Here is a 21,603-nt window from a genome sequence, read left to right as displayed (position 1 = left end):
AATGTTAACAATACTAGCTATAGCAGCGTCACCAAGGGCTCGCTGTACGGCGGCTTCCGAAAACTATCCGCACTGTACGGCCATATCGGAGGCTGTGTTTGGCGCCACAGCCTTTAATTTCTACAAAGGCTACTAGAGGAAAATCTGGCGCTGGCGTCTACAGGAGGTGCAAGCAATAGGCGGTTTTAAGCCAGCAGTCGAATAATGGGCAGTACATTGATCTGCCTAAAGTTCAATCCTGGCTTCAAATGGCACTGCGACTTTGCAAACTGATCATATTCAACAATATATTGCGTTATAAATGCAACAAATCGCAATGATTATGGATGCTCGCTAGTCTTACTGCCTACACGCGTTTATAATGACATGGTTGCTTGAAAATTTAGGCCAATAAAGACAGATAAAGCGTAATAAAGCTGCAAGAACATACGAAGCTACAACAACAAAGACTGGACATATTCATGGTGGCCAAAATATCTCGGCGCCACAGTTTCCTCTGGTAGTTTCAGTAGAAAACTATGTTTGGCGCGAAATGTGTGGCACTGAGACTGAGAAGGACCTGTTCAGTGTGGCGCGCAAACATGATGACCCGGTCCGAGTGCGCGTACCTTCGCCTTCTCGAGTATAACGCGGTCCTCGTCGATGGGCGCGAAGGCGTTGCAGGTCCAGTACAGCGTCTGGTTGTTGAGCACGTTCTCCGCCTGCATGATCTGCACGGCCAGCAGCTCAGCAGCTGCGCACAGATATCGCCACCACACTGCCGGATGCGTTCGTTTATGAAGTCCCGACGACATTCCCCGCACCAGGATTCAATCTACGTTCAAAAACGTGGATTAAGGTATATACCTCCTTCTCGGACGTAGTATATACTGCTGGCGTTCTTGAACTCAGCGCGTTCGTAGTTATCGTAAAAATGAGAGAAGGTGAAAAGGTTGAACTCCGGCTTTAATGCAATCTCCCCCTTCTTTGTTAGGACAGTATGCGTATCAGTTATGTACAAATGTCCACTCAAGAGAGGTGCCCCTTTGTAGACTAGACCTCTCGGGAACATCTTGGTGCGCATGTTGCATGTACTTCGGTGATATGCGTGTATTGAGCGCCAGAAGAACCTTAACCTCCTCTATTTGCAGACAAGCGTGTGATTTTTACGCAAAGATATTTGCCCTTCGCACAATCACCAGAGTGAACGCCTTTTTTTTTGGGGTCTCAAGTCAAATCTATGTAACCACTGCGCAAGCGTACACAAGAAAAAACGGGGGATCGAGCCTCGCGGTGCAACCTCTGGTGCTATACGTAGTACCTTCGGGTTCCGGCACGGGTTGTATTTTCTAGTGAACAACGAAAAATGTGCCGCGCGTATGAAAGGCTCCGGAGCGAAAGACGCGTCCGCGGACAAGACACGTTCGTGGACCGCACGTCTTGCCCAGTGAACCGGACGGCTTTCGAGCATGGCTTTACGATCCTCACCATAAATCACTTGTATCTCATATGATCGAGTCTGGCATAGGTTCTACATGTTGGAGGCAATAAAGCCGAATATTAGGCAGCGCCTGATGCCAATATCGAAACGAAGACGTTACAATCACCTCCGTGCTTATGTGACGTCAAGTACTTACTGGTTATGTTGTCCAGTGGATATTCCCTCTGGAGCAGCCTGTGGAAGTAGGTCCTCTGGGCCAACGTGCAGTTGCTGATGGGTGTCAGGTTCGGCTGGCGCGAAACGAAACCCGCGTGAAAACGAGATATGATACCAACAGAACATTCGAGGCTGGTCAAAAAAGAAAAAAAGAAACTTCCGCGCGTATAGGCGAAGGTATGCATGTCAGGAGTGACACAGCGCGTGCGTACCAGTTGGAAGAGCCTCCTCTCTAACGTCTTGCGCGGCTTGAACTTCTCGCGCAGCTGCAGCTTCGGTGTGGTAGGCGTGGTGACCGCCGGCACAGGCGATGCCGGCCGCTGCGTGGTCGTACTCGCGTCCACCTTGCACACGCACAACACCTCGGTGCGACCCGCCACCATGGCACTCTGCGAGCGCAGACACGCGCACGCACACTTCATTAACCACTGTCACGGATGTTCAGACTATGTCGAGCGCTTCGTTACTATAAATGTTGTGTCCTTAAACATTCCTCCATTTGATGCGTCGTCTCGTCTTCCGTCGTGGGTTGTTGGCTAAGAGACGTTTAGTAAGGGGTGGACTGGCTGCTAGTGTCAAAAAAAAAAGGAAAAAGAGAAAAGAAAGACAAAGGAAGTTAGAGAATAAAAGAAATCGGCAGAACCCGTCTCACGGTGAGTGCCGACGTTAATGCGATTAATAGCGACGCATTGTAGTGACACATCACACTGCCGCCGCAGAGACGTGTTATGTATAAGGCGCGTATGCACCAGGGTTCTTCTCTCGCGCTTCCCTCTGCGCATGTTGCGCCATCTAGCGGCGCGGCCGTGAAATCCGCGCGTGGCGCATGTGTGAATAGATATTCGGACAGTCTTGCCTGAATATATGTGACGCAGGTTCGTTTGCGCCCTGCCCCGGACAGACTACTAATGTGTATTTTTTTTTCATGGAAGAGCGGCACAGACACAGTGGTACATACCCTGTGACCCAATTTGGCGTTAAAGAGGTTCATCGAAGAGCAGCATATGCACAGTGGCACAAACCAAGTGACCCAAGTTGGCGCCAGAGAGGTTCATTAAAAAGCACCACATAGCCTGAGTTACTTACATAGCCAGTGACCAAAGTTGGTCCAACGGTTAATTTTCGACCCGGCTTCCTCAGCATAGCAGCCCGGACGCTCTACCCATTTGACCGTAGACTACCCAGTTACCCAAGTTGGCAGGAAAGAGATTAGACGCGTAGAAATACTTGAATACATAGATACATACCGCAAACGGGGTATAGTACCCAAAGAATGCTAATAGCACTAAAAATGTTCTCTACTAAGCCACCTTGAAAGACCACTCTGGCTTTCGTCTCAATTCACGTAAAGATTCATGGCAAGATCCATTGTCATCAGCCACTTTTGGTGTTCACAGGAAAGCGCACTAGTGGAGTGGATCTCCGAAGCCGCCCATCATGTTTGCAAGAAAAGCCAGGTAGCGTTACTCATGGACCGTAGCAGAGCAGTAGTAGGGTTATGCAATGTCGCTTCCAAACTAAGTGCGGCTCTAAAGGGGGGCGAGGGATGACGGTCGACCCCCCAATATATTCTTCTGCCTCGCCGTTGCCCCTATCCTACCACCGTGGAGTGTCAAGTAATTGAGTGCCCTCCTGCACCCCCTATTCCCCCCCTCCTTTTTAACGAGAATGGAGAATCATGCTGGGCCCACCCAGCAGAAAAATCTCAGCGACATCCCTGTTGCAGGCGCTGGCCGATGCTATACGCGAAAGAGTCTTTGGTGTGGAGAGGGTAGCTCGCCTTTTCTCACCATTACTTAACGACATTTCCTTTGCCTCTATTTCGGCTGCTACGAAATTCTTGTTAAAAGTTCTCGTGACAGAATGTTCACCGTACGACCCCTTACAATTCCTAGCGTACAACTTAATTAACGTTCCGACGACCTCTGGCGAAGGGCCCGTTAAGGATTCTCGGGCCTGCAGCATGCCTCCGCAGAATGGCGTAGCGCGCACCTTGCAATTGGGTGACTTGTCGTACTCCTCTTCGTCAAGGAAGCGGCAGTCCCCGATGACGGCGATCAGCTTGTAACGCCGGTAGACACGCAGGTCGACGCCAGGTCCGGGCGACAGCATGAGAACCGTGACGAACAGGTGACGCGGCTCTGTGGGCAGGTACGGTGCTGGCACGCGGTACGTGTACATGGATTGAGTTCGCGGTACCGACACGGCACCGCGACCGCCGCCGGGCTCCGGTCGGCCTCCTGCACGTGCGTCCCCTGCGCCACCTTTTGTCAGGTTCTTCAAGTCCGGCACCGTCTTCGCGATCACCACCTGCATGAGTGGGAACCAACGGCTGGCTCTGAAACATTCTGCCCGAACTCGACTATCGTGCGGCCTGTTTTCCTGTATAGAATGGAATGAAATGAATATAGAATAGCAGTTTACTCGAACTATTTTGGGTGATTTAACCCAAAACCGTTCCTGCGCGCTTTTACAATAACAATGGCCCATCACCATGGCGAGATGAGCTCATCGACGGTAATTTTTATTCTCTTGCCATTTTTAGTTACTCGTCGGCGACGCATTTCATTTTCTAAATACTACCTTTAGGATTCACTTTTGCATCAAATTGGTTTAAATTTAGATAATAAATGGTCTAAAATATTGTTGCGATTGAGGGCAATTGAGGCGCGTTCTCGCCATCGCCGCGGTCATGCTGTTAAGGTATCAGCGGCGCTGGTGCGGTCCGCGTGTGGAGGGTTAGGGGATATCTAGGGACGCGCGAGACGCGCTGGGCGTTTGGCACCGTCTCATGCACCAAACCAACACCTGCAAAATCCTCACGCTTCGCTGAATCCCTCACGTTTCGCTCAGTTGGTTCTGCATCAGAGGCAGGGGACGAAATAGCGCAAGCATCTCTCTTTCCGAACGTTCGCTTTGCCTCCTACGTCATGCAATGACTAGGCACTGTTCCCATTTTCGCTCCAGCCTTGCCGTGCCAACAACCACCGACGGATGAGCGGCGTTGGCCAATTACGACAGCGTAAGTGAACGTTCGGAAAGAGAGATGCGCGGCGTTGATGCTTGGGCGACCTCGCCCCTACAGGACAGCGTTCTGCCTTCCATTACCGGAATGAGCGTTACGCGCACAAACACTGGCGTTCCCACTGAGCAGCTGTGTGCATACCAGCTGTGGTGCATACCGTGGTCTGAACGGAACGGACAATATTCACTTCGAGCAATAAATGTTAACGGGTTTTTTTTTTTCGTCGCACTTCGTGCACCTTTGAGGTGTACGCGCCTCAGCACACCAGCGTAGGGTGCCTCGATAGTAAAACCAGGCCCCCTGCGTCAGCGTATGGATGCTAGGCCGATGTGACCATTCGCGAGTGTTAAAAAACGTCTTCAATATGTTGACCTTTTTTCGTGCGTTAAAGGTCGGTAAGCTGGCTAAGCGACATAGCTCTGTTATAGATGAATGAGGCTCGATTGAAGTTAAAGCGCAATGCTCTGTTTTGGAATGCTTTTCAGCAAATACTAAAAAAAAATACTTTCTGTCTTCTCCCGCTAGGTGTCATCGTAGTGACCAAGCGCAGTATATAGCTTACCACGTATGACCGCGAGTCATCCCTTGGCTTGAGCTTGACCTCGATAGGTACCTGGCCTCCGGGGTACCAGATTCGGTGCACGCCGAGACGAACAAGGCCGCTCTGGTCGGCTGGGGCTCGGGGAGCGAGGGCCGGATCTGCCAGGCAAACGAGGGCATCACAACCCTAATGGCGCTTGCTACAGCTACTAGCTGACACAACACTGGGTTAATGCTGCAATTTTCCGTTTGACTTGCACTTTTTAGAACAAAGATACTGCTGCATAGATATACAGGAACAGACGCGAAACCGCACACAGACATGGAAGATTCACCGACATGCACAAGTGTTAGAACGAGCAATATAGTACGAAAGAAAGTGAGTCGCATGAGCATCTTTAATTTTCCTCTATAGGAGGATATAAGAATATTTTATATCCTCCTAGATTTTCCCACATTATCTTGCCGTCATGCTTAATTATTGCTTTTTATGTCATCATCATCATCATCATCATCCTATATTTTATGTCCACTGCAGGACGAAGGCCTCTCCCTGCGATCTCCAAGTACCCCTGTCTTGCGCTAGCGTATTCCAACTTGCGCCTGCCACTTTCCTAACTTCATCACCCCATCTGGTTTTCTGCCGACCTCGACTGCGCTTCCCTTCTCTTGGTATCCATTCTGTAACCCTAATGGTCCATCGGTTATCCATCCTACGCATTACATGGCCTGCACAGCTCCATTTCTTCCGCTTAATGTCAACTAGAATATCGGCTGTCCCCGTTTGTTCTCTGATCCACACCGCTCTCTTCCTGTCTCTTAACGTTAGTCCTAAGAATTTTTCGTTCCATTGCTCTTTGTGCGGTCCTTAACTTGTTCTCGAGCTTCTTTGTTAACCTCCAAATTTCTGCCCCATATGTAGAAGGCAATGATTGTACCCTTTTCTTTTCAACGACAGTGGTAAGATCCCAGTCAGGATTTGGCAATGCCTGCCGTATGCACTCCAACCCAATTTTATTCTCCTGTATATTTCTTTCTCATGATCAGGGTACCCTGTGAGTAATTGACCTAGATAAACGTACTCCTTTACATACTCTAGAGGCTGACTGGCGATCCTGAATTCTTGTTCCCTTGCCAGGCTATTGAACATTATCTTTGTCTTCTGCATATTCATCTTCAACCCAATTCTTAGACTTTCTAGATTAAAGTCCTCAATCATTTTTATGTATGTAGCAAAAAAGCCAAGTGCATTTAAGGAGCGCAGAGCTGTAATCTAGCCATTGTAGAGGCTTTTTATACATGCCCCTATCATCTTTGTGACGCGAAATCAGTTTGATTCGATTTGATGTGCCATGAGTTACAAAGGGCGCCCCATAATTGCAAAAAAAAAAAAAAAACACTCTGAGACGCAGTTCCAAAGACATACAAGAAAAGTGAAGCATCAGGAATGCATTTTCCTCGCTACATTTTTTATATATATAACAATCACACGGTTCCTAATGTGGCTGTAACGAGGCGCATGCTCCGCTGTTTCCATAGCCATCTTTCCGAGCAGGATGCAGTTCTGCATGTAGTGAACCTTGTATCCGCTAGTCGGTCTCCATGTATGCGCGTATAGCTTTGCCTCCAATGGGCAACCAGCGTTCGGACTTCACGTGCAGACATCAGCGCCGTAACACGGCCTAGCGAGAGGAGAAAACAGTTATTTGGAAGCACATGCTGCGATTTCGCGTCAGCCCCCAGATTCACCACTCATCTTGAGGCGCACTTGTCCAGCGTCGGACCGGCGTGATATAATGTAACAGGGCGTGTGCTCCTCGTAACACGTTTGGTTATGTAGAGTTTGGATGGAGGCATCACGCTAAAGCAAACGTTGATAGCCATGCCTGTTGCCATTCAAAATGGCCTACAACTTTCGTCTCCTCCCTGCCGGACGGAGTCAACATATTTTAGTTGCATACTCAAAACTTTGGTAGTTACTCATACTCGATGGCTTCAAAGCACTGAGGCACCCAAAAGACTGTGTGCTGGCCGTAGCTCTTGCGGCAGTAACTGCCTTTAGAATATTAAGCCTCATCTACGAGGATGCTCGTATTCCGCGATGCGGCACATTCCCACGGAGAACGGCCATTTCGCTTGTGCGTAAGCGGAGTGAACGCACTCTATCACCGAGTTGGTGAATTATCGGACATGAAGGTACACGTGCATGAAGCAATTGAACTAATTATAAAAAGGGTATGCACAGGGTCGACCACATCTAAGGTGAACACCGTTAGTATTCAAGCTGGTAAAACTACAGCGTTTATTCTACTTCACGAGTGAAATGTTCGTTTTACGATGTGTAATCATGAAGTCGATAAACCCAATAATGATTTTTCAAATTATGTACTGAACATCAGCTTCTATGATGTCTTGAATACTAATGAGGTGTTCACCTTAGATGTGGTCGACCCTGTACATCCTCTTTTACAGAGAAGCTGTATATGGCTAGATTCTGGCGGATCGCGCCCGCGGGCCAAACGACGCGTAGAATAACAAAGTGGGCCGATCCTGGTGATAGTGCAGAAAGGGTCCAAGCTCAATGGCACATGTCCCTGTGGGCTCGGGGACCTGTAACGCGCCCTTGAACTACCCTTGTCACACGTGGGACCCAAAGAGACAAAAACAATGCACCGCAGCGATGAACGCTGTAGCCAAAACGCTAGTCTATGAAGATGCGTGTCTAAACTTCAGTGATAAAATGTAATAGTCTACCAACCAATAGCTGTGTCTCATTCTCTTTTGACATAGTCATTTTCCTAGCGACGTCATCAGTTGCCCCTTGGATTCGGTATGGGTAAGACCCGTGTCGCTCGCTCCGAAAAGGAAGAGCAAGCCTTCAAGGGGTGCCGAAGCGCTCAACAGCGCGAATTGATGCGAAAGCGACGAGAAGCCGAACGCGCAGCGGCCCAACGTGCTGCGGCCGATGGTGCAAGGTGGTGTGAATCTAGTCGCCTAAACTCGCGTTCACTCGCACATACAGCATACGGCACGCGGCGACGCAACGAAGTTATGTGTTGTGTTTTTTCAACCATTTAACATAACCAACAAACTGAAAAACAAATATATATTTAACCAACAGCTTCGCTGGTCTTCCATCTTCACATAGTGGAAGGGCTCTGAATTTTCTCGCAGGGTGCACTGAAAGGTGTGCTCACGAGGTGCGCGCTTCCACTGCAGTGACAGTTCCACAAAAATGGAGCAGAAAAGCGAAACAACGAGACGAGGGATCAGATCATGTGGCAACCGGACACAAGTGCTATCTGAAAGCGACCGCGAGCCCAGATGTGAGAATGTACGAGCATGCCATCTGGCAGATAGTCGCCAAATAATTGTTTGTGAGGTTTCCGTTCCTTTTGTAACACACTCAACAAACCGAGGAACACGGATTAGGCAGCGACATTGTCGGTGTGTCCCTCGTTCTATCTTCTCTTAGCGTTCTTATCAATGTTTTCGATCTGCCTATACTAACCAGCTCTAACGAGTCCCGCGTGTGGCTCGCTTCTCACAGCGAGCGTTTTGTTTTCACCAGAGCGGTATATCTGTAACAGACGTTATACAAAGTTGAAGATAGGAAACCGCGTTTACCGCAAAATGTCAGCCGCGCCGGCGCACTCACCGAACTCGTCCAGCAGAGAGCTGAACGAGTGCCTCCGGACTCCCCCACCTCCTCCCCGTCCTCCTCCCCAGAGGGTTTTGTTGCGAGCCAACACCCGGGGCCGGCGCCTGGCTAGCATGTCCTCCAGCTCCCAGCCACCGGTCCTGCTCTCCCGCCACGGCTCGGCCTGCGATATAGTATAGTTTCGATTTACCAACGTATAGTTTCGATTTCAGCTCAGCCCAAGGGGAGAAAAGGGACAAGGAAGGACTCTCTTCGCGGGATAGCTGGTTTGCACTCGGCGAGAAAGTTACTGAGCAAAGGCACAAATACAAACAAAACTGCAACTCCTCTCCCCCCCCTCCCCCTCCTCCACTTTATTGAACCAGGGTACCCTTACTGATACTCCTGGCGAAATAAATGATGCTGATGAAAAAAGCAAAAAAAAAAAGAAAACTACGTGAAACAACAGGACAAAGCACTGAATTCGAAATATATAGGAAGTAACATCAACTTACAAATATACAATATAACTCATCACATGCGTCACTTATAACGTCCATGACAAGCGCGGAGAACACAATACGTTGTAGCAGATTCAGCAAGACCATGTAATTGTAGCGAATAACATGCGGTCATTTACGATGTGAACACACTAGAAATAATTGTCGATTCGTAGCCAAATAAAATAAAATACATGGTTAATATATAAAGTTGGGACTCCATGACACAGGATGGCTCTGAGAATGGTCAATATGTCGCATAGCCTTAGAAAAAGAAAAAGAAAAAAGAATCCTGAATGAAAGATTAATTCATATATAAATAATAGAAGCTAGCGGTTATACAATGGGCGGGAAATTCATTTATACAGAATATAAAGAAAAACACAGGCCGCAAATAACAAAAAAAAGGAATAAAAGTACAGTGTATGCGTTAAAAAGTGAAATGCAGACTTATGAAACCTAAAGAATATGTAAACATAACAGTACGTTCTTTGTAATTCGCGTTTACGTTAAAATGATGAGGGTCATTTCTTTTGAACGAGCATTTTTGGAGGAAATACTAACGCAATGAAGAGAAAACTGCCGCATGGGCGATGGCGAAGTTTTTCTCACAAGGAAGATAACTGCTGCAGCAGTGGTGAATGAAAACGCTCCATAGGTGTTGCGTGCAAAAGAAACAACTAACAACGCGATAATGATGGCTTCGTTAGAAATTGTGTGGTACGTGTAAATCGTGGGATGTGAAATAGAGGGAAATGAAATTGAGGCAATATGTATAACCCCTTGAGTAAGGAATTACGTTTCACTGTCAATAAACACGTCAAAGTTACGTAGTTTTATTACAAGGCACTGCAGGCTCAACTGAAAGAAAGTCAAGGCGGTAGAATGATCCTTTCTGCATTTCCTAGCGAGTCCTCATAATTACAGTGTAATTACAAATCTCGACTTGGTGTACAGTCAATCAATTCGCAATGTTTCATAAAAATATTCAAATCAGCAGCTCATAGCACGTGAACAAGTTAATTATTGGCTACAAACATCACAAGAAAAAAAAAGCCGGCAGATCCCACGCCCTGTGGGAATCGATGTTATGCGAAGCAGTGTGCGGGGGGAGCCTACCAAGTTAACGAAACGACCGTGAGAGCACCAATACCTAGGCGGCTGTTTCATGACCTACATGACACGCATGTCATGGCATTCATGTCATGACATTAATGTCATGAGTCCTCAGGAATCCCTTTAGCTGCGCCGAAGAGACCTTAAGGCGAAAGCCTTAGTCATGCTCATGACTATGACTGCGACTATTACCATTTAGCCTTTTCCTTCTCTTACTACCAATCCGAACCCATTCCATTGGTTTTTGAGTGTTAATTTTTTTTCGCTGAGTCATTGTCATTTTTGCTTAGTAATGCTCATGACTATGATTTCCACCATTATCCTCTAGTGTTTCCTTCACTTAGTATCCAACGTCAGAACCCATTTGAGCGATTTTTAAGTGTTAATCTTTTTTCCCCGAGTCATTGTCATTTTTGCTGAGTCATGCTCATGACTATGACTTCTACCACCATCCTTTAGGGTTTCCTTCACTTAGTACCGACATCAGAGCCCATTTCAGTGGTTCTTGAGTGTGAATCTTTTTTTGCTGAGTCATGCTCATGACTATGACTTCTACCATCATCATTTTTAATTATTTATTTTGTTTATTACAAATAGCTACAGCACCCGAGTTGGGCATTATCGTAGGGAGGCTAATTACAAACATAAAGACCAAAGACTGGTCTTCAAGAAAAACAGCATCATATAATTTATGGTATTAAAAATATAATCGTAGTAATTAGAGAGAAAGACAACACATCCAATACCAAAAACATCCAATTATAAAATTTTTTACACAATGCATGAAACGGTGCACAGGAAATATTGTCTAAAACAGATTCATGTAAAGTTCTCTATGGCAGATGAAAAATTGGGTGTAGACACTATCTCATCCGGGAGCAAATTCCATTCTGCAATTGTACGCGGAAAGAATGAAAACTTAAATACATTAATACGACTTTGGTAGGCCCTTATTTTCTTGGAATTGTCGCGTCTCTTAGACTGATAATGAGGTGGTTTTAAATATATGTTCTTATCGATTCCTGTGTTACCGCTGTTAATGTTGTGTAAAAGCTTTAACCTGATTATTTTTCTGCGTGTGTGAGCAACTTCCACGCCAGATTTTCCCTGATTTGCGAACCTCTAATTTTGTAGTCGTAGATGCCCGTGACGAATCTTGCAGCCCTTTTCTGAACACGCTCTAACTTATCTCCAATAACTTTTGTGAAGGGGTGCCATGCTGCGCAAGCGTATTCTAACACCGGCCTAATATTTGTGAGATACAAAGTTTCCTTCAAAGGTTTGGGCGCATACTTGAAGTTCCTCTGGAAAAGGTACAATAGGCGGCACACTTTAGCGCTTGTTATGTCAATGTGGGATGTAAAATCTAATGCCGCCGTTAAAGTGACGCCTAGGTATTTGACTTAATCAACGCATTGCACTAAAGCAATATTTAGAGAGTATGAACTAGACACCTTTTTCCCTCACTTAGTACCCCCGTCAGAAACCATTTCAGGGGTTTTTGAGTGTTGATCTTCTTTCGCCGAGTCATTGTCATTTTTGCTGTGTCATCCTCATGACTATGACTTCAACCAGCATCCTTTAGTGTTTCCTTCGCTTAGTACCCACGTACTAACCTATTTCAGTGGTTTTTGAGTGTTTATCTTTTTCCCTGGATCATTGTCATGACCTACATGACACGCATGTTATGACCTATCACTTATGTTAGTCATGCACTCCTGTCATACTATGCCAATTTTGGCACCAACCAAGTTAACGAAACGACCATGAGAGCACCAAGATGTAGGCGGCTATATAGATAGATACTGTCAAAGTGCCAAATGTTCGCCCAAGAAATGCTTTGCATTTAAAAGTCAACGTTTGCCGTTCGAGGCTTGTTGTGTCAAGCCGTTTACTGCGCCAGCTCACATCACATCGCATATACAGAGCCCACAACAGAACAAATAAAGCGTAAGTAAGCGAGAATATTCGCCACAACATCGCGTCACAATCGAACCTGAATAAATCCATCCGTACTTATAGCCCTCATTCTATAACGGCCACGCATTGCATTGGTGAGCCGTGAGAGTTTCGCATTAATTCAGATCAATGGGTTCACCCAGATTTTGAATTAAGTACCCTATGCATATGTCCTTAATACCAACATACATCTGTTATTTCGGCGTCAAGATGAAATCAACATTAGATTGAAATAATTCACAAAAACTACACTTTAATCTTTTATAGCACAGCACGCGGGGCCACCTGTAGTTTTTCTCTGGTACTGAAGACATAGCTAAAACATAATATTTAGTGAAAAAGCAGTTAAAAAATAAAAGGCACCGACCAAGTCTTATAAGGCTAATACTACATATATTGCTATTAGTTCTTATGGCTACGCATAAGAGAGTTTTGACGACATTACAGTGTTAAATACGGTAATAAAATCGCGGCATATCTCAGAACGCATCACCACGAGCAAACTTCAGAAAGCCTGCACTGTTTCGTACTCATAATTATTGGTGGAGGGAAGCAAACAGCCTGTGACTTCACATTTTCCTATTGTAATGACATTGTCTGTACGTTTTCAAATGTTTCCATTTTTGACGTATTGGATGCATATTTTTTATCAACTAGTGCTTTGCCCCCCGAGTAGTCGTGTTTCAATCGCACGACCGGAATTGATGTCGGTGCTCATTGGTTTGTAACCGCACTTCAGCATCGCCTTCGCGACCATGTGACTTGAGCTTGGAAGACAAGCCCATCTAGGACTGCCTCCACTGCCACAGAAAATAGTCGTTTCGGTCGGACGTATTATTCTACGCTCAATACAGACATAGATGGAAACGCTAACGCATACAGTTATATATGCAGTCCTATGCGGAATCCTTTCGTTTAAGCCACAACATTAGTACAAGTTCTTCTACATTTCTTTTTTGGCGCAGTTCCTCTTAGCTACGAATATTTCATGATAACATTAAGTTTTTACACTATATTTCAAGAAAAGCACCGAATCTTATTTTAAGCTCTTGAATGGAGCGATGCAATGTAGGTTTAATGCGCAATTATTGGTGCGTGGGTGTTACTACCGGCTGTTCTAAGTGCAGGGGTGCAATGCTTGATTAATGCGCTATTATGGGTACATGGGTGTTGCTGCCGGATCTCCCAGGAAGTAAAGATGATTAAAAAAACTGTCAGCCCTTCCACTGGGGAGGATATGGAAGACCAGCGAAGCTGTACTATAGTGGGAATTATGTATTTCCAATTATGACTATTAAGATGTAATGGTGTAATGGTTTTTTTTTGAACGATTCAAGAATGAGAAATATATCTGATCCGGTGGTTTCAACGAATCCGGTGACCAATCCAATCCGGTGGCCAATCCAATAAACCACCGGATATAGAATTTATGTTCTTCCCTGAGTATAACATGAAACAGCACGCTTTAAATGTGAAGCATTTCTTGGTGAACATTTGCCGCTTCGACAGTATCTATCTATCTATCTATCTATCTATCTATCTATCTATCTATCTATCTATCTATCTATCTATCTATCTATCTATCTATCTATCTATCTATCTATCTATCTATCTATCTATCTATCTATCTATCTATCTATCTATCTATCTATCTATCTATCTATCTATCTATCTATCTATCTATCTATCTATCTATCTATCTATCTAGCCGCCTACATCTTGGTGCTCTCATGGTCGTATCGTTAAATTGGTATTTACCAAAATTGGCATAGTATGACAACAGTGTATGACCAACATAAATGATAGGTCATGTCATGACATGCGTGTCATATAGGTCATAAAACAGCCGCCTAAAATGAAAATGACTCAGCAAAAAAAAAACATTTAACACTCACAAACCACTGAAATGGGTTCGGACGTAGGTACTAAGTGAATGCAACAAAAGGATGATGCTAGAAGTGATAGTCATGAGCATGACTTAGCAAAACTGACAATGACTAAGCGAAAAAACATTAACCCTCGAAACCGCTCAAATGGGTTCTTACGTGAGTACTAAGTGAAGAAAACACTAAAGGATAATGGTAGAAGTTATAGTCATGAGCAAAAATGACAATGAGTCAGAAAAACAAAGATTCACACTCAAGAACCACTGAAATGGGTTCTGACGTCGGTACTAAGGGAAGGAAACACTAAAGGATGGGGGTAGAAGTCATAGTCATGAGCATGACTCAGCAAAAATGACAATGACTCAGGGAAAAAAGATTAACACTCAGAAACCACTGAAATGGGTTGTTACGTAGGTACTAAGTAAAAGAAACACTAAAGGACAGTCGTAGAAGTCATAATGATGAGCATGACTCAGCAAAGATGCCAATAACCCAGCAAAAAAAGATGAACACTCAAAAACCACTGGAGTGGTTCGGACGTGCGTACTAAGTGAAAAACACTAAAGGATGGTGGTAGAAGCCATAGTCATTACCATGGCTCAGCAAAAATGACTACGACTCAGCGAAGAAAGATTAAAACTCAAAAACCAATGGAATGGGTTCAGATGTGGTACTAAATGAAGAAAAAGTCTAAAGGTCAGTGGTTGAAGTCATGGCCATGAGCATGGCTAAGGCTTTCGCCTTAAGGTCTCCTAGGCGTTGCTAAAGGGACTCCTCAGGACTCATGACGTGAATGTCATGACATTCGTGTCATGTAGGTCATGAAAAAGCCACCTAGGTCGTGGTGCTCTCATGCTCGTTCCGTTAACTTGGTAGGCTCCCCTCACACTGCTTCGCATGACATTGATTCCCACAGGGCGTGGGATCTGCCGGCTCTTTAATACGTGCGTTTTTATCAGAAGCTATATAATAGAAAGCAGGGATCAGCACAGGCCTCGCAAACGAGAGCGCCGCCCTTGGAAACTTACGTGATTTCGAACGCGTGTGTCGTCTTCGAGAAATTCGTTTTCGCTGAAGAGGTCACTGTCTTCATCGTCGCGCGAAAACAGAGCATTGCGACCGTAACTGAAAAGAAGAAAGATAATAAAGGCCTAAGCAACCACTACTTAAAAATATGAAATAGGTGGTGTCCGAAGCCATGTCACAGCGACAAAACGGCTGCAGGAAGAAGACATCTTCCAACAATCTCTGATAACACCTGTCTTGTGCCAGCTATCATATTGTCACATCGTCGTGACGGCGAATAATTAGACCATAGTACAAAGTGAGTCAGAAAACTAATTATTTATTGGTGGCAACTGTGCAAAAAAAAAAAAAAAAGAGATTAGGGACGGCTTCACACTAGTGGTGCGAAGACTGGGCAAACAGCAAAGTTGGCGACCCCACCTAGCTTTATCTTGGTTCGGCCAAGTTTTTGCAAGGTTAAGCCTTGTTTTGCTCAAGATCACCCCGAAATCATCGGCAGCCCAAGGAGCAACGAAGACTCGGTCATTAAAGTATCTGGGAGTTCAAACGCTCTTGCTCGGTTATGCGGGCCACTCGTAACTCCGCAACTTCTGTGAATCGCCGACGTTTCGCCACCGCTTCGGCGGCGAGATACTCGGGATCGGACGAAGTCGTCTCACGCGCTCTCGAGAAGCGGCGCGGCAGCTGTCGCGCCGTGCTTCCTCGTCTTCGGGAGTGACGCTCTTCTTCGGTGGCCCCATCTTCGCGGTGATGTGCTCGGCGCGGAGACAGCGGGGCTTTTCTGCCGCCGCGGCGGCGACATGGAGCTATATATCCCGTGGGTCGGAGCAGTGACGTCACGGCTTAGCTCCGCCTCTAGCCGCGGCAACCGCTCCGCACGGCGCGGTGACGTCATGGCTCGGCAAAGCTAAGGCGAAGCGATGCGGCGCGCGTGATGACGTCACGCCCACGCAGCGGTGGCAAGGCTCGGTGTGGTCGGCGCAGCTGGGGCGAAGCGTTGCTAGGCGACGCATGGTGACGTCATCGCCAAGCGGAGGTTTTGCGGCGTACACTCGACGGACCATCCTCGAGCTTAAACAGCTTCGCTAGTTCACCGGGGTATGTGCCATTGAGCTTCGACCCTTTCTGCACTACCTCCAGGATAGGCCCAGAATTTTTGTTCGCACTACACGGCCTATCCAAGAGGGTGCGACTGTTTTCACAACAAATCCATGCAGGGGCAGATATCATTTCGAGAAAGTTCCAATGCAGACAGGCGCGTTCTGCGCCTAGCGATAACTTGCAGATGGAAACGATGTGGACAGAACAGACGCGCCTGTCCTGTCCACATTGTTTCCTTACAGTTGTTAGCAGGTAAAAAGGGGTCCTCGAAAGAAGGTTGAACATTGTGCGCGTGTCAATATGCATGTAATGTGTCCTAAACTAATTTATTTGTTGAACACTGCGAACCACAATGGGTCCAAGCAGGAGAGGGCAAACAGAAATGTACAGCTACTGCTACTAACTGTTAATGAAGTTTGTAATTATAAGAACGTTTCAGACGTTGAAAAAAGTACAACACACCAGGATCATCGAAAAGAACAAAAGCAACCATGTGAAACACACACACACACGCACACGCACACGCACACGCACACGCACACCACACGCACACACACACACACACACACACACACACACACACACACACACACACACACACACACACACACACACACACACACACAAACACACGCACACGCACACACAATAGCGCATGAACTACTCTACTGAAACAAGCAACTTAAAATTATGATGCAGGGAATTCCAGTCATCTACTGTTCTATGGAAGGAGTACCTGTAACAGTCTTGGCGTGCAAATACAGGCTTCACACTCTTGTTGTGTTTATCAAGAGATGCTCTAGCCATATCCTTTTTTTATATGCTGTTCTGATTTTATACCCGACTTTGCAAAATAGAGTGAATGGAAGAAGTAAAGTCTCGCTGACTTGCGTCTATCCTTCGACGAGTCTCATTTGGCTGAGGAGAGAATCTCAGGCGGAGAAAATGCGCCTGAAGCGGTTATAGACAAACCGGGTGACGAGGCGTTGAATTCTTTCTAGCTCATTTTTATCGGTTGCTGTATGGGCGTCCCAGATGAAACTGGTATATTGAGGAGAGGGCCTGAGCATTGACTGATATGTCTCTAATCTTAACTGACAGGTGGAGCTGCCTTATTTGTGTTTTAAAAACCTTAATTTGCATCTAGAGTTAGAACAAACGTTAGCTATATCTTCTGACCATTTTAAACGGGAAGTTATCGTCACACCCAAACACTTAGGCTGCTCAATATGTGTCAGGGCCTTTCCACGGATATCGTATGTAAACCCAGAGATACTAATTTTGTTAGTGATGCAAAAGTAAACAGTTTTGTCAAAGTTTATGACCACGTCTGAGGATTCCCACCAGTTTGCTAGAAGCTTAGGATTTCTGTTTAACGTAATTTGATCCCTTGCAGAATTAATGTTATGGAAGGTAACACAGTCGTCTGAGAATAGATTTATGGATGTACAAGGATGTACAATATCATTACTCTATAAATTAAACAGCACCGGACTCAACACACTAACCCCTGGGGTACTCCAAAAAATCTTGAGGCGACCCTAATCCTTGAATTGGGTGTCGGGTAGTGGCACTCGCACCTCGGCGTTGGTGTGCCCTGGTGTAATCCTTGGGTTAACTTTGTGTTTTCCCTGTGTTAACTTTGTGTTATTAAAGTGAAGTACGGCACAGAGAATTCTGGTGAATTCTTGATGTAAACGATGTTAACTACAGTACACTGCACTACACTAAGCCCGGCGTCCTCATCGTCGAAAGCTCGACGGTACACAAGACTTGGCCCGGCGTCCTCGTCGTCTACTTACATGGCGAACGGAACGGGGGGAAAACCGCCACGCACATGGAGCCAAACTATTACTGATGCGGTGGGTGTCTAAAGTGTATGATTGTGTGCTTTGATGTACGGCAGTTAGGCTTTCTTTAGTTCTTTCTAATTATTCCTCTCACGTAGCTAACACAATTTGTAACTCAACTTATGCTCTGATGTCATATTTATTATTAACATTATGTAGAACCATCCATTTCGTACAGTTTTCATTTTAATGATTTATTTCGAATTGAGAAACATCTTTTTTTTTTAATTTTGCACAAACCGGAAGTCGGTGGTCGACCGTAAATCGCTGCTTAAGAAACAAGAGTGTCACTCGCTGCTCGTGCCACTAATAAACGTTGTTTATTGTGGATGATGTGGTTCTGACCGAGAAATTGATTTAAGTGTTTAGTTAAGATGTGTTCGAACATTTTGCATGGGATACACGTAAGCGACATAGGACGATAATTGGTCATCTTTAGTTGACAGTTATTCTTTTGTACCGGAATCACGCAAGCCATATGCCATCCATCTGGGATCTCACTGGATTCTATTGATCTGATTAATACTATTCTTAGAAACTTTCCCACAACGTCAGCGTATCGTTTGAGAAAGGCAGCAGGGATGCCATCAGGACCTGCCCATTGTTTTTGAATCTAGTCACTAGATAAATTCAACAATTCCTTCCAGCCGTATATTAGGGCACCCGCTTTTAACGTTATCACACCACCAAAGCCTGCGCTGTCCTCCGCGGCGTCACCCTTACCATGGCACTCATTCTGTTATTCTAATAGACCACAGGCTGCCTGCTCTAAGCATTACATGACCTGCCCAATCCAGTTTCTTCCGCTTCATTTCAAGTATAACATCAGCTAAAGCCGTTTGCCCCGACGTCTTCCTGTCACCCTAACGTTATGCCTATAGGTCTTCACTATATTACTCGTATACAGAGTGATCTTTAGCTTCTTCCTTGGCTGACGCTTGAAGCGTCAGCTGACCTCCACCTTACGCTTGCGTCAGCTATGCAGCCCGTAATGTAACTCCTTCTGTACACCACTTTACAGAGGAGGAGGAGGAGGAGGGCACACTCACGCTCTTCCAGGGTAAGACCTCTGCTCGAGCATGATTGGTTCCCTGGAGCGGGGGACATCGTCTAACACCAGGAAGCGCACGTCGGGGCCAGAGAAAAGGCTGGAGATCCCGTCTGTCGCGCAGCCTGCACAAGAGGAGGCGCATGCTCAGATATAGAGGAAACGACACTTCAAAAGAGCAGCTCTCACAGGAATGCAGGTGGTCGCTCTGGTAGTGATAAAGAAATACGAACCGAGCTCGGGGATTATTACATTTCCTCAGAAACTAGAAGGTCATCGGCAATCAAAGCTGCAAGGTTCCATCACCACTGCAACATGAGAGTACATAAGCGCTTCGCACACGTAGAAAAGCCACTGAAAGCTATTTTTGATGAAAGCTTGAGGTTAAGTCCACCGCTAGCGGGTTGGAGTGACTCTACTGGAGTAGGCACAAGAGAACAAAAAGAAAAAAGTAAAAAGCGCAGATGCTCCGCACTTGTAGTATGTGATTGATCTCTCACGGTCAGTCTCACTGCTGCTTAGAGCGTATTGTAGAATCTATGTGCTGTGACGTTAAAAGTGTATCGCGTAACTCTAACTCTGTAGCTTTACCTAAGTAGATGAAACGCATTCGCAAGAATTACATGAGCTGCAGTGCGACTAGACAACACCAAACAATGTGCGCTGTGGCCGCGGCACCCGGTATCCGTCGTTCGGCAAGCGAATACCGCCCTAGCTGTGCGCGAGCGTTATGTGGAAACGTGGATATGTACCGTCGCTAAATACTACAAGTACCCTCGACAAATCACGGAAGGAAAGCCGGAGAGATTTGCCGCTGCCAATATCTCGCCGCACTACACCGTCTTGGAGCTACCCATGCAGGAAACGCGCACGACGGACGTTACCTGTTCGGCACAGCACGAGTAGTGAACAGCAGAGCAAGTGCAGCTTCATATTTCCCGCAGCTGGACTCGACGGCCGGGCTTCATTCCCGCCGTGCTGCGGTCCATTCGACCCGCTGGACGGCCATCACAGCACGCCTATCTTCGTCTTTCTCTTGTTCCTGGCCTGCGCCCGCGAGACCACCGCATCAGCTTGCTGACTTTCTTGCTTGATCTTTATACCATGGCGCGTACCCACTACGGAGTATTGGCCAAGAAGAAAGGAAGGAAGAACACTTTGTTGCATGACGACTCAAGTTCGAGTCATTCCCGCTTGTGGAGATGGCGCTGAACGGTGGCGCATTGGCGACGGCTGCAATCGGCCCCTGGATGTGGCGGATGTGGCGCACCAGGAGAAGCCGCAGAATCTGGCGCAAGTGTTCGGGTGGTGCGGACCGGCTCGCCCAGCTGTAAGGCATGGACGTTGCCGCGTGTGATGGTGTGGGGTGAAGCGCTGGAGCATGGACGTTCCCAGGACGTGTGTACCGCGTTAGGATGCTGCCCACAGACCTGGCAGATGGGGTCGCCTGTTCTTCGCTCAATGCGATGAATGATTGCATCATTCGGGAGAGTGAGGGTCTGCGATTGTCGGATAAGAGATGCTTCTGCACGTGGAAAGAGGTATGAGGGATTCGGTATAGGAGCATAGGGGATTCGCCGGCTTTGAGTCGAGCGCGGCGTTCCCTTATGGTGCTCAGCTCGACAAGCCTTAAGCGAATAAATTTCTGGCCATAGGAGTGGGACGCTCGATATGCTGACGCGGGCCAAGAAGCCCGGTGGTTAAACGGATGGCCACAGCAGCACAGAATTTTCGGCGTGAAACCGGAAAAAAATTTGATTCATTATCATTGCCATGAACAGTGTGCATCTTCGGGAGAAAAGGAGGATGAAATGATTTATTCAAGCGAGATCGGCAGGCAGCCGGTGATCGCAACACCCTCGGGAGCCGCCGTGACAACGGGAAAGCCATTAGCCGCCTGCACTAATGCAGACGACAACACTGCAAATAAAAACGCCAATTAAATGTTCAATTCAATTCGATTACATGCAAGTTAGTAGCACAGCTGACTTTTGCACCAAGCCTACTATTGACAGCTAGTTTGCAGCTCTTGCCAGCCCTCTATCAAAAGATCGTCATTATGTGTATGCTGGGCAGTCACGCAGTAGGTGCGCCAGTGTTCCACCATTTCCCAGAGTCTGTGCAAGCAGGGGAGGCAGGTCCTCCTCAGTCGGTGCTTGCGGGCAGCAGTCCAGCAGTAGCCGACTCGGATTCTCAGCATGAGTGTCCGCTCCTTCTTGGTGAAGGCTCGATCCAGGAGCACCGGCGGGGGTTTGCTTCTAGCCACCCTGGAGTCT

At 46.5% G+C, this 21,603-nt stretch overlaps 1 protein-coding gene across 1 annotated transcript in view; it reads right to left on the bottom strand.

The window, feature by feature from the left end:
* LOC119440513 (uncharacterized) overlaps positions 1-20,483 on the bottom strand; it is a 45,190-nt gene extending 24,707 nt beyond the window's left edge. The window contains 9 exon segments of the mRNA XM_049661774.1: positions 609-733; positions 1,617-1,710; positions 1,849-2,025; positions 3,629-3,946; positions 5,224-5,360; positions 8,860-9,025; positions 15,331-15,427; positions 19,329-19,452; positions 20,212-20,483. Coding sequence (XP_049517731.1) covers positions 609-733; positions 1,617-1,710; positions 1,849-2,025; positions 3,629-3,946; positions 5,224-5,360; positions 8,860-9,025; positions 15,331-15,427; positions 19,329-19,452; positions 20,212-20,260 — 1,287 coding nt within the window. The 5' untranslated portion in view covers positions 20,261-20,483.
* Positions 20,484-21,603: the final 1,120 nt, after the last annotated feature.

The sequence above is a fragment of the Dermacentor silvarum genome, chromosome 2 (assembly GCF_013339745.2).
Source record: "Dermacentor silvarum isolate Dsil-2018 chromosome 2, BIME_Dsil_1.4, whole genome shotgun sequence".
NCBI classification, from domain to species: domain Eukaryota; kingdom Metazoa; phylum Arthropoda; class Arachnida; order Ixodida; family Ixodidae; genus Dermacentor; species Dermacentor silvarum.
This window is presented reverse-complemented; position numbering and strand designations above follow the sequence as displayed.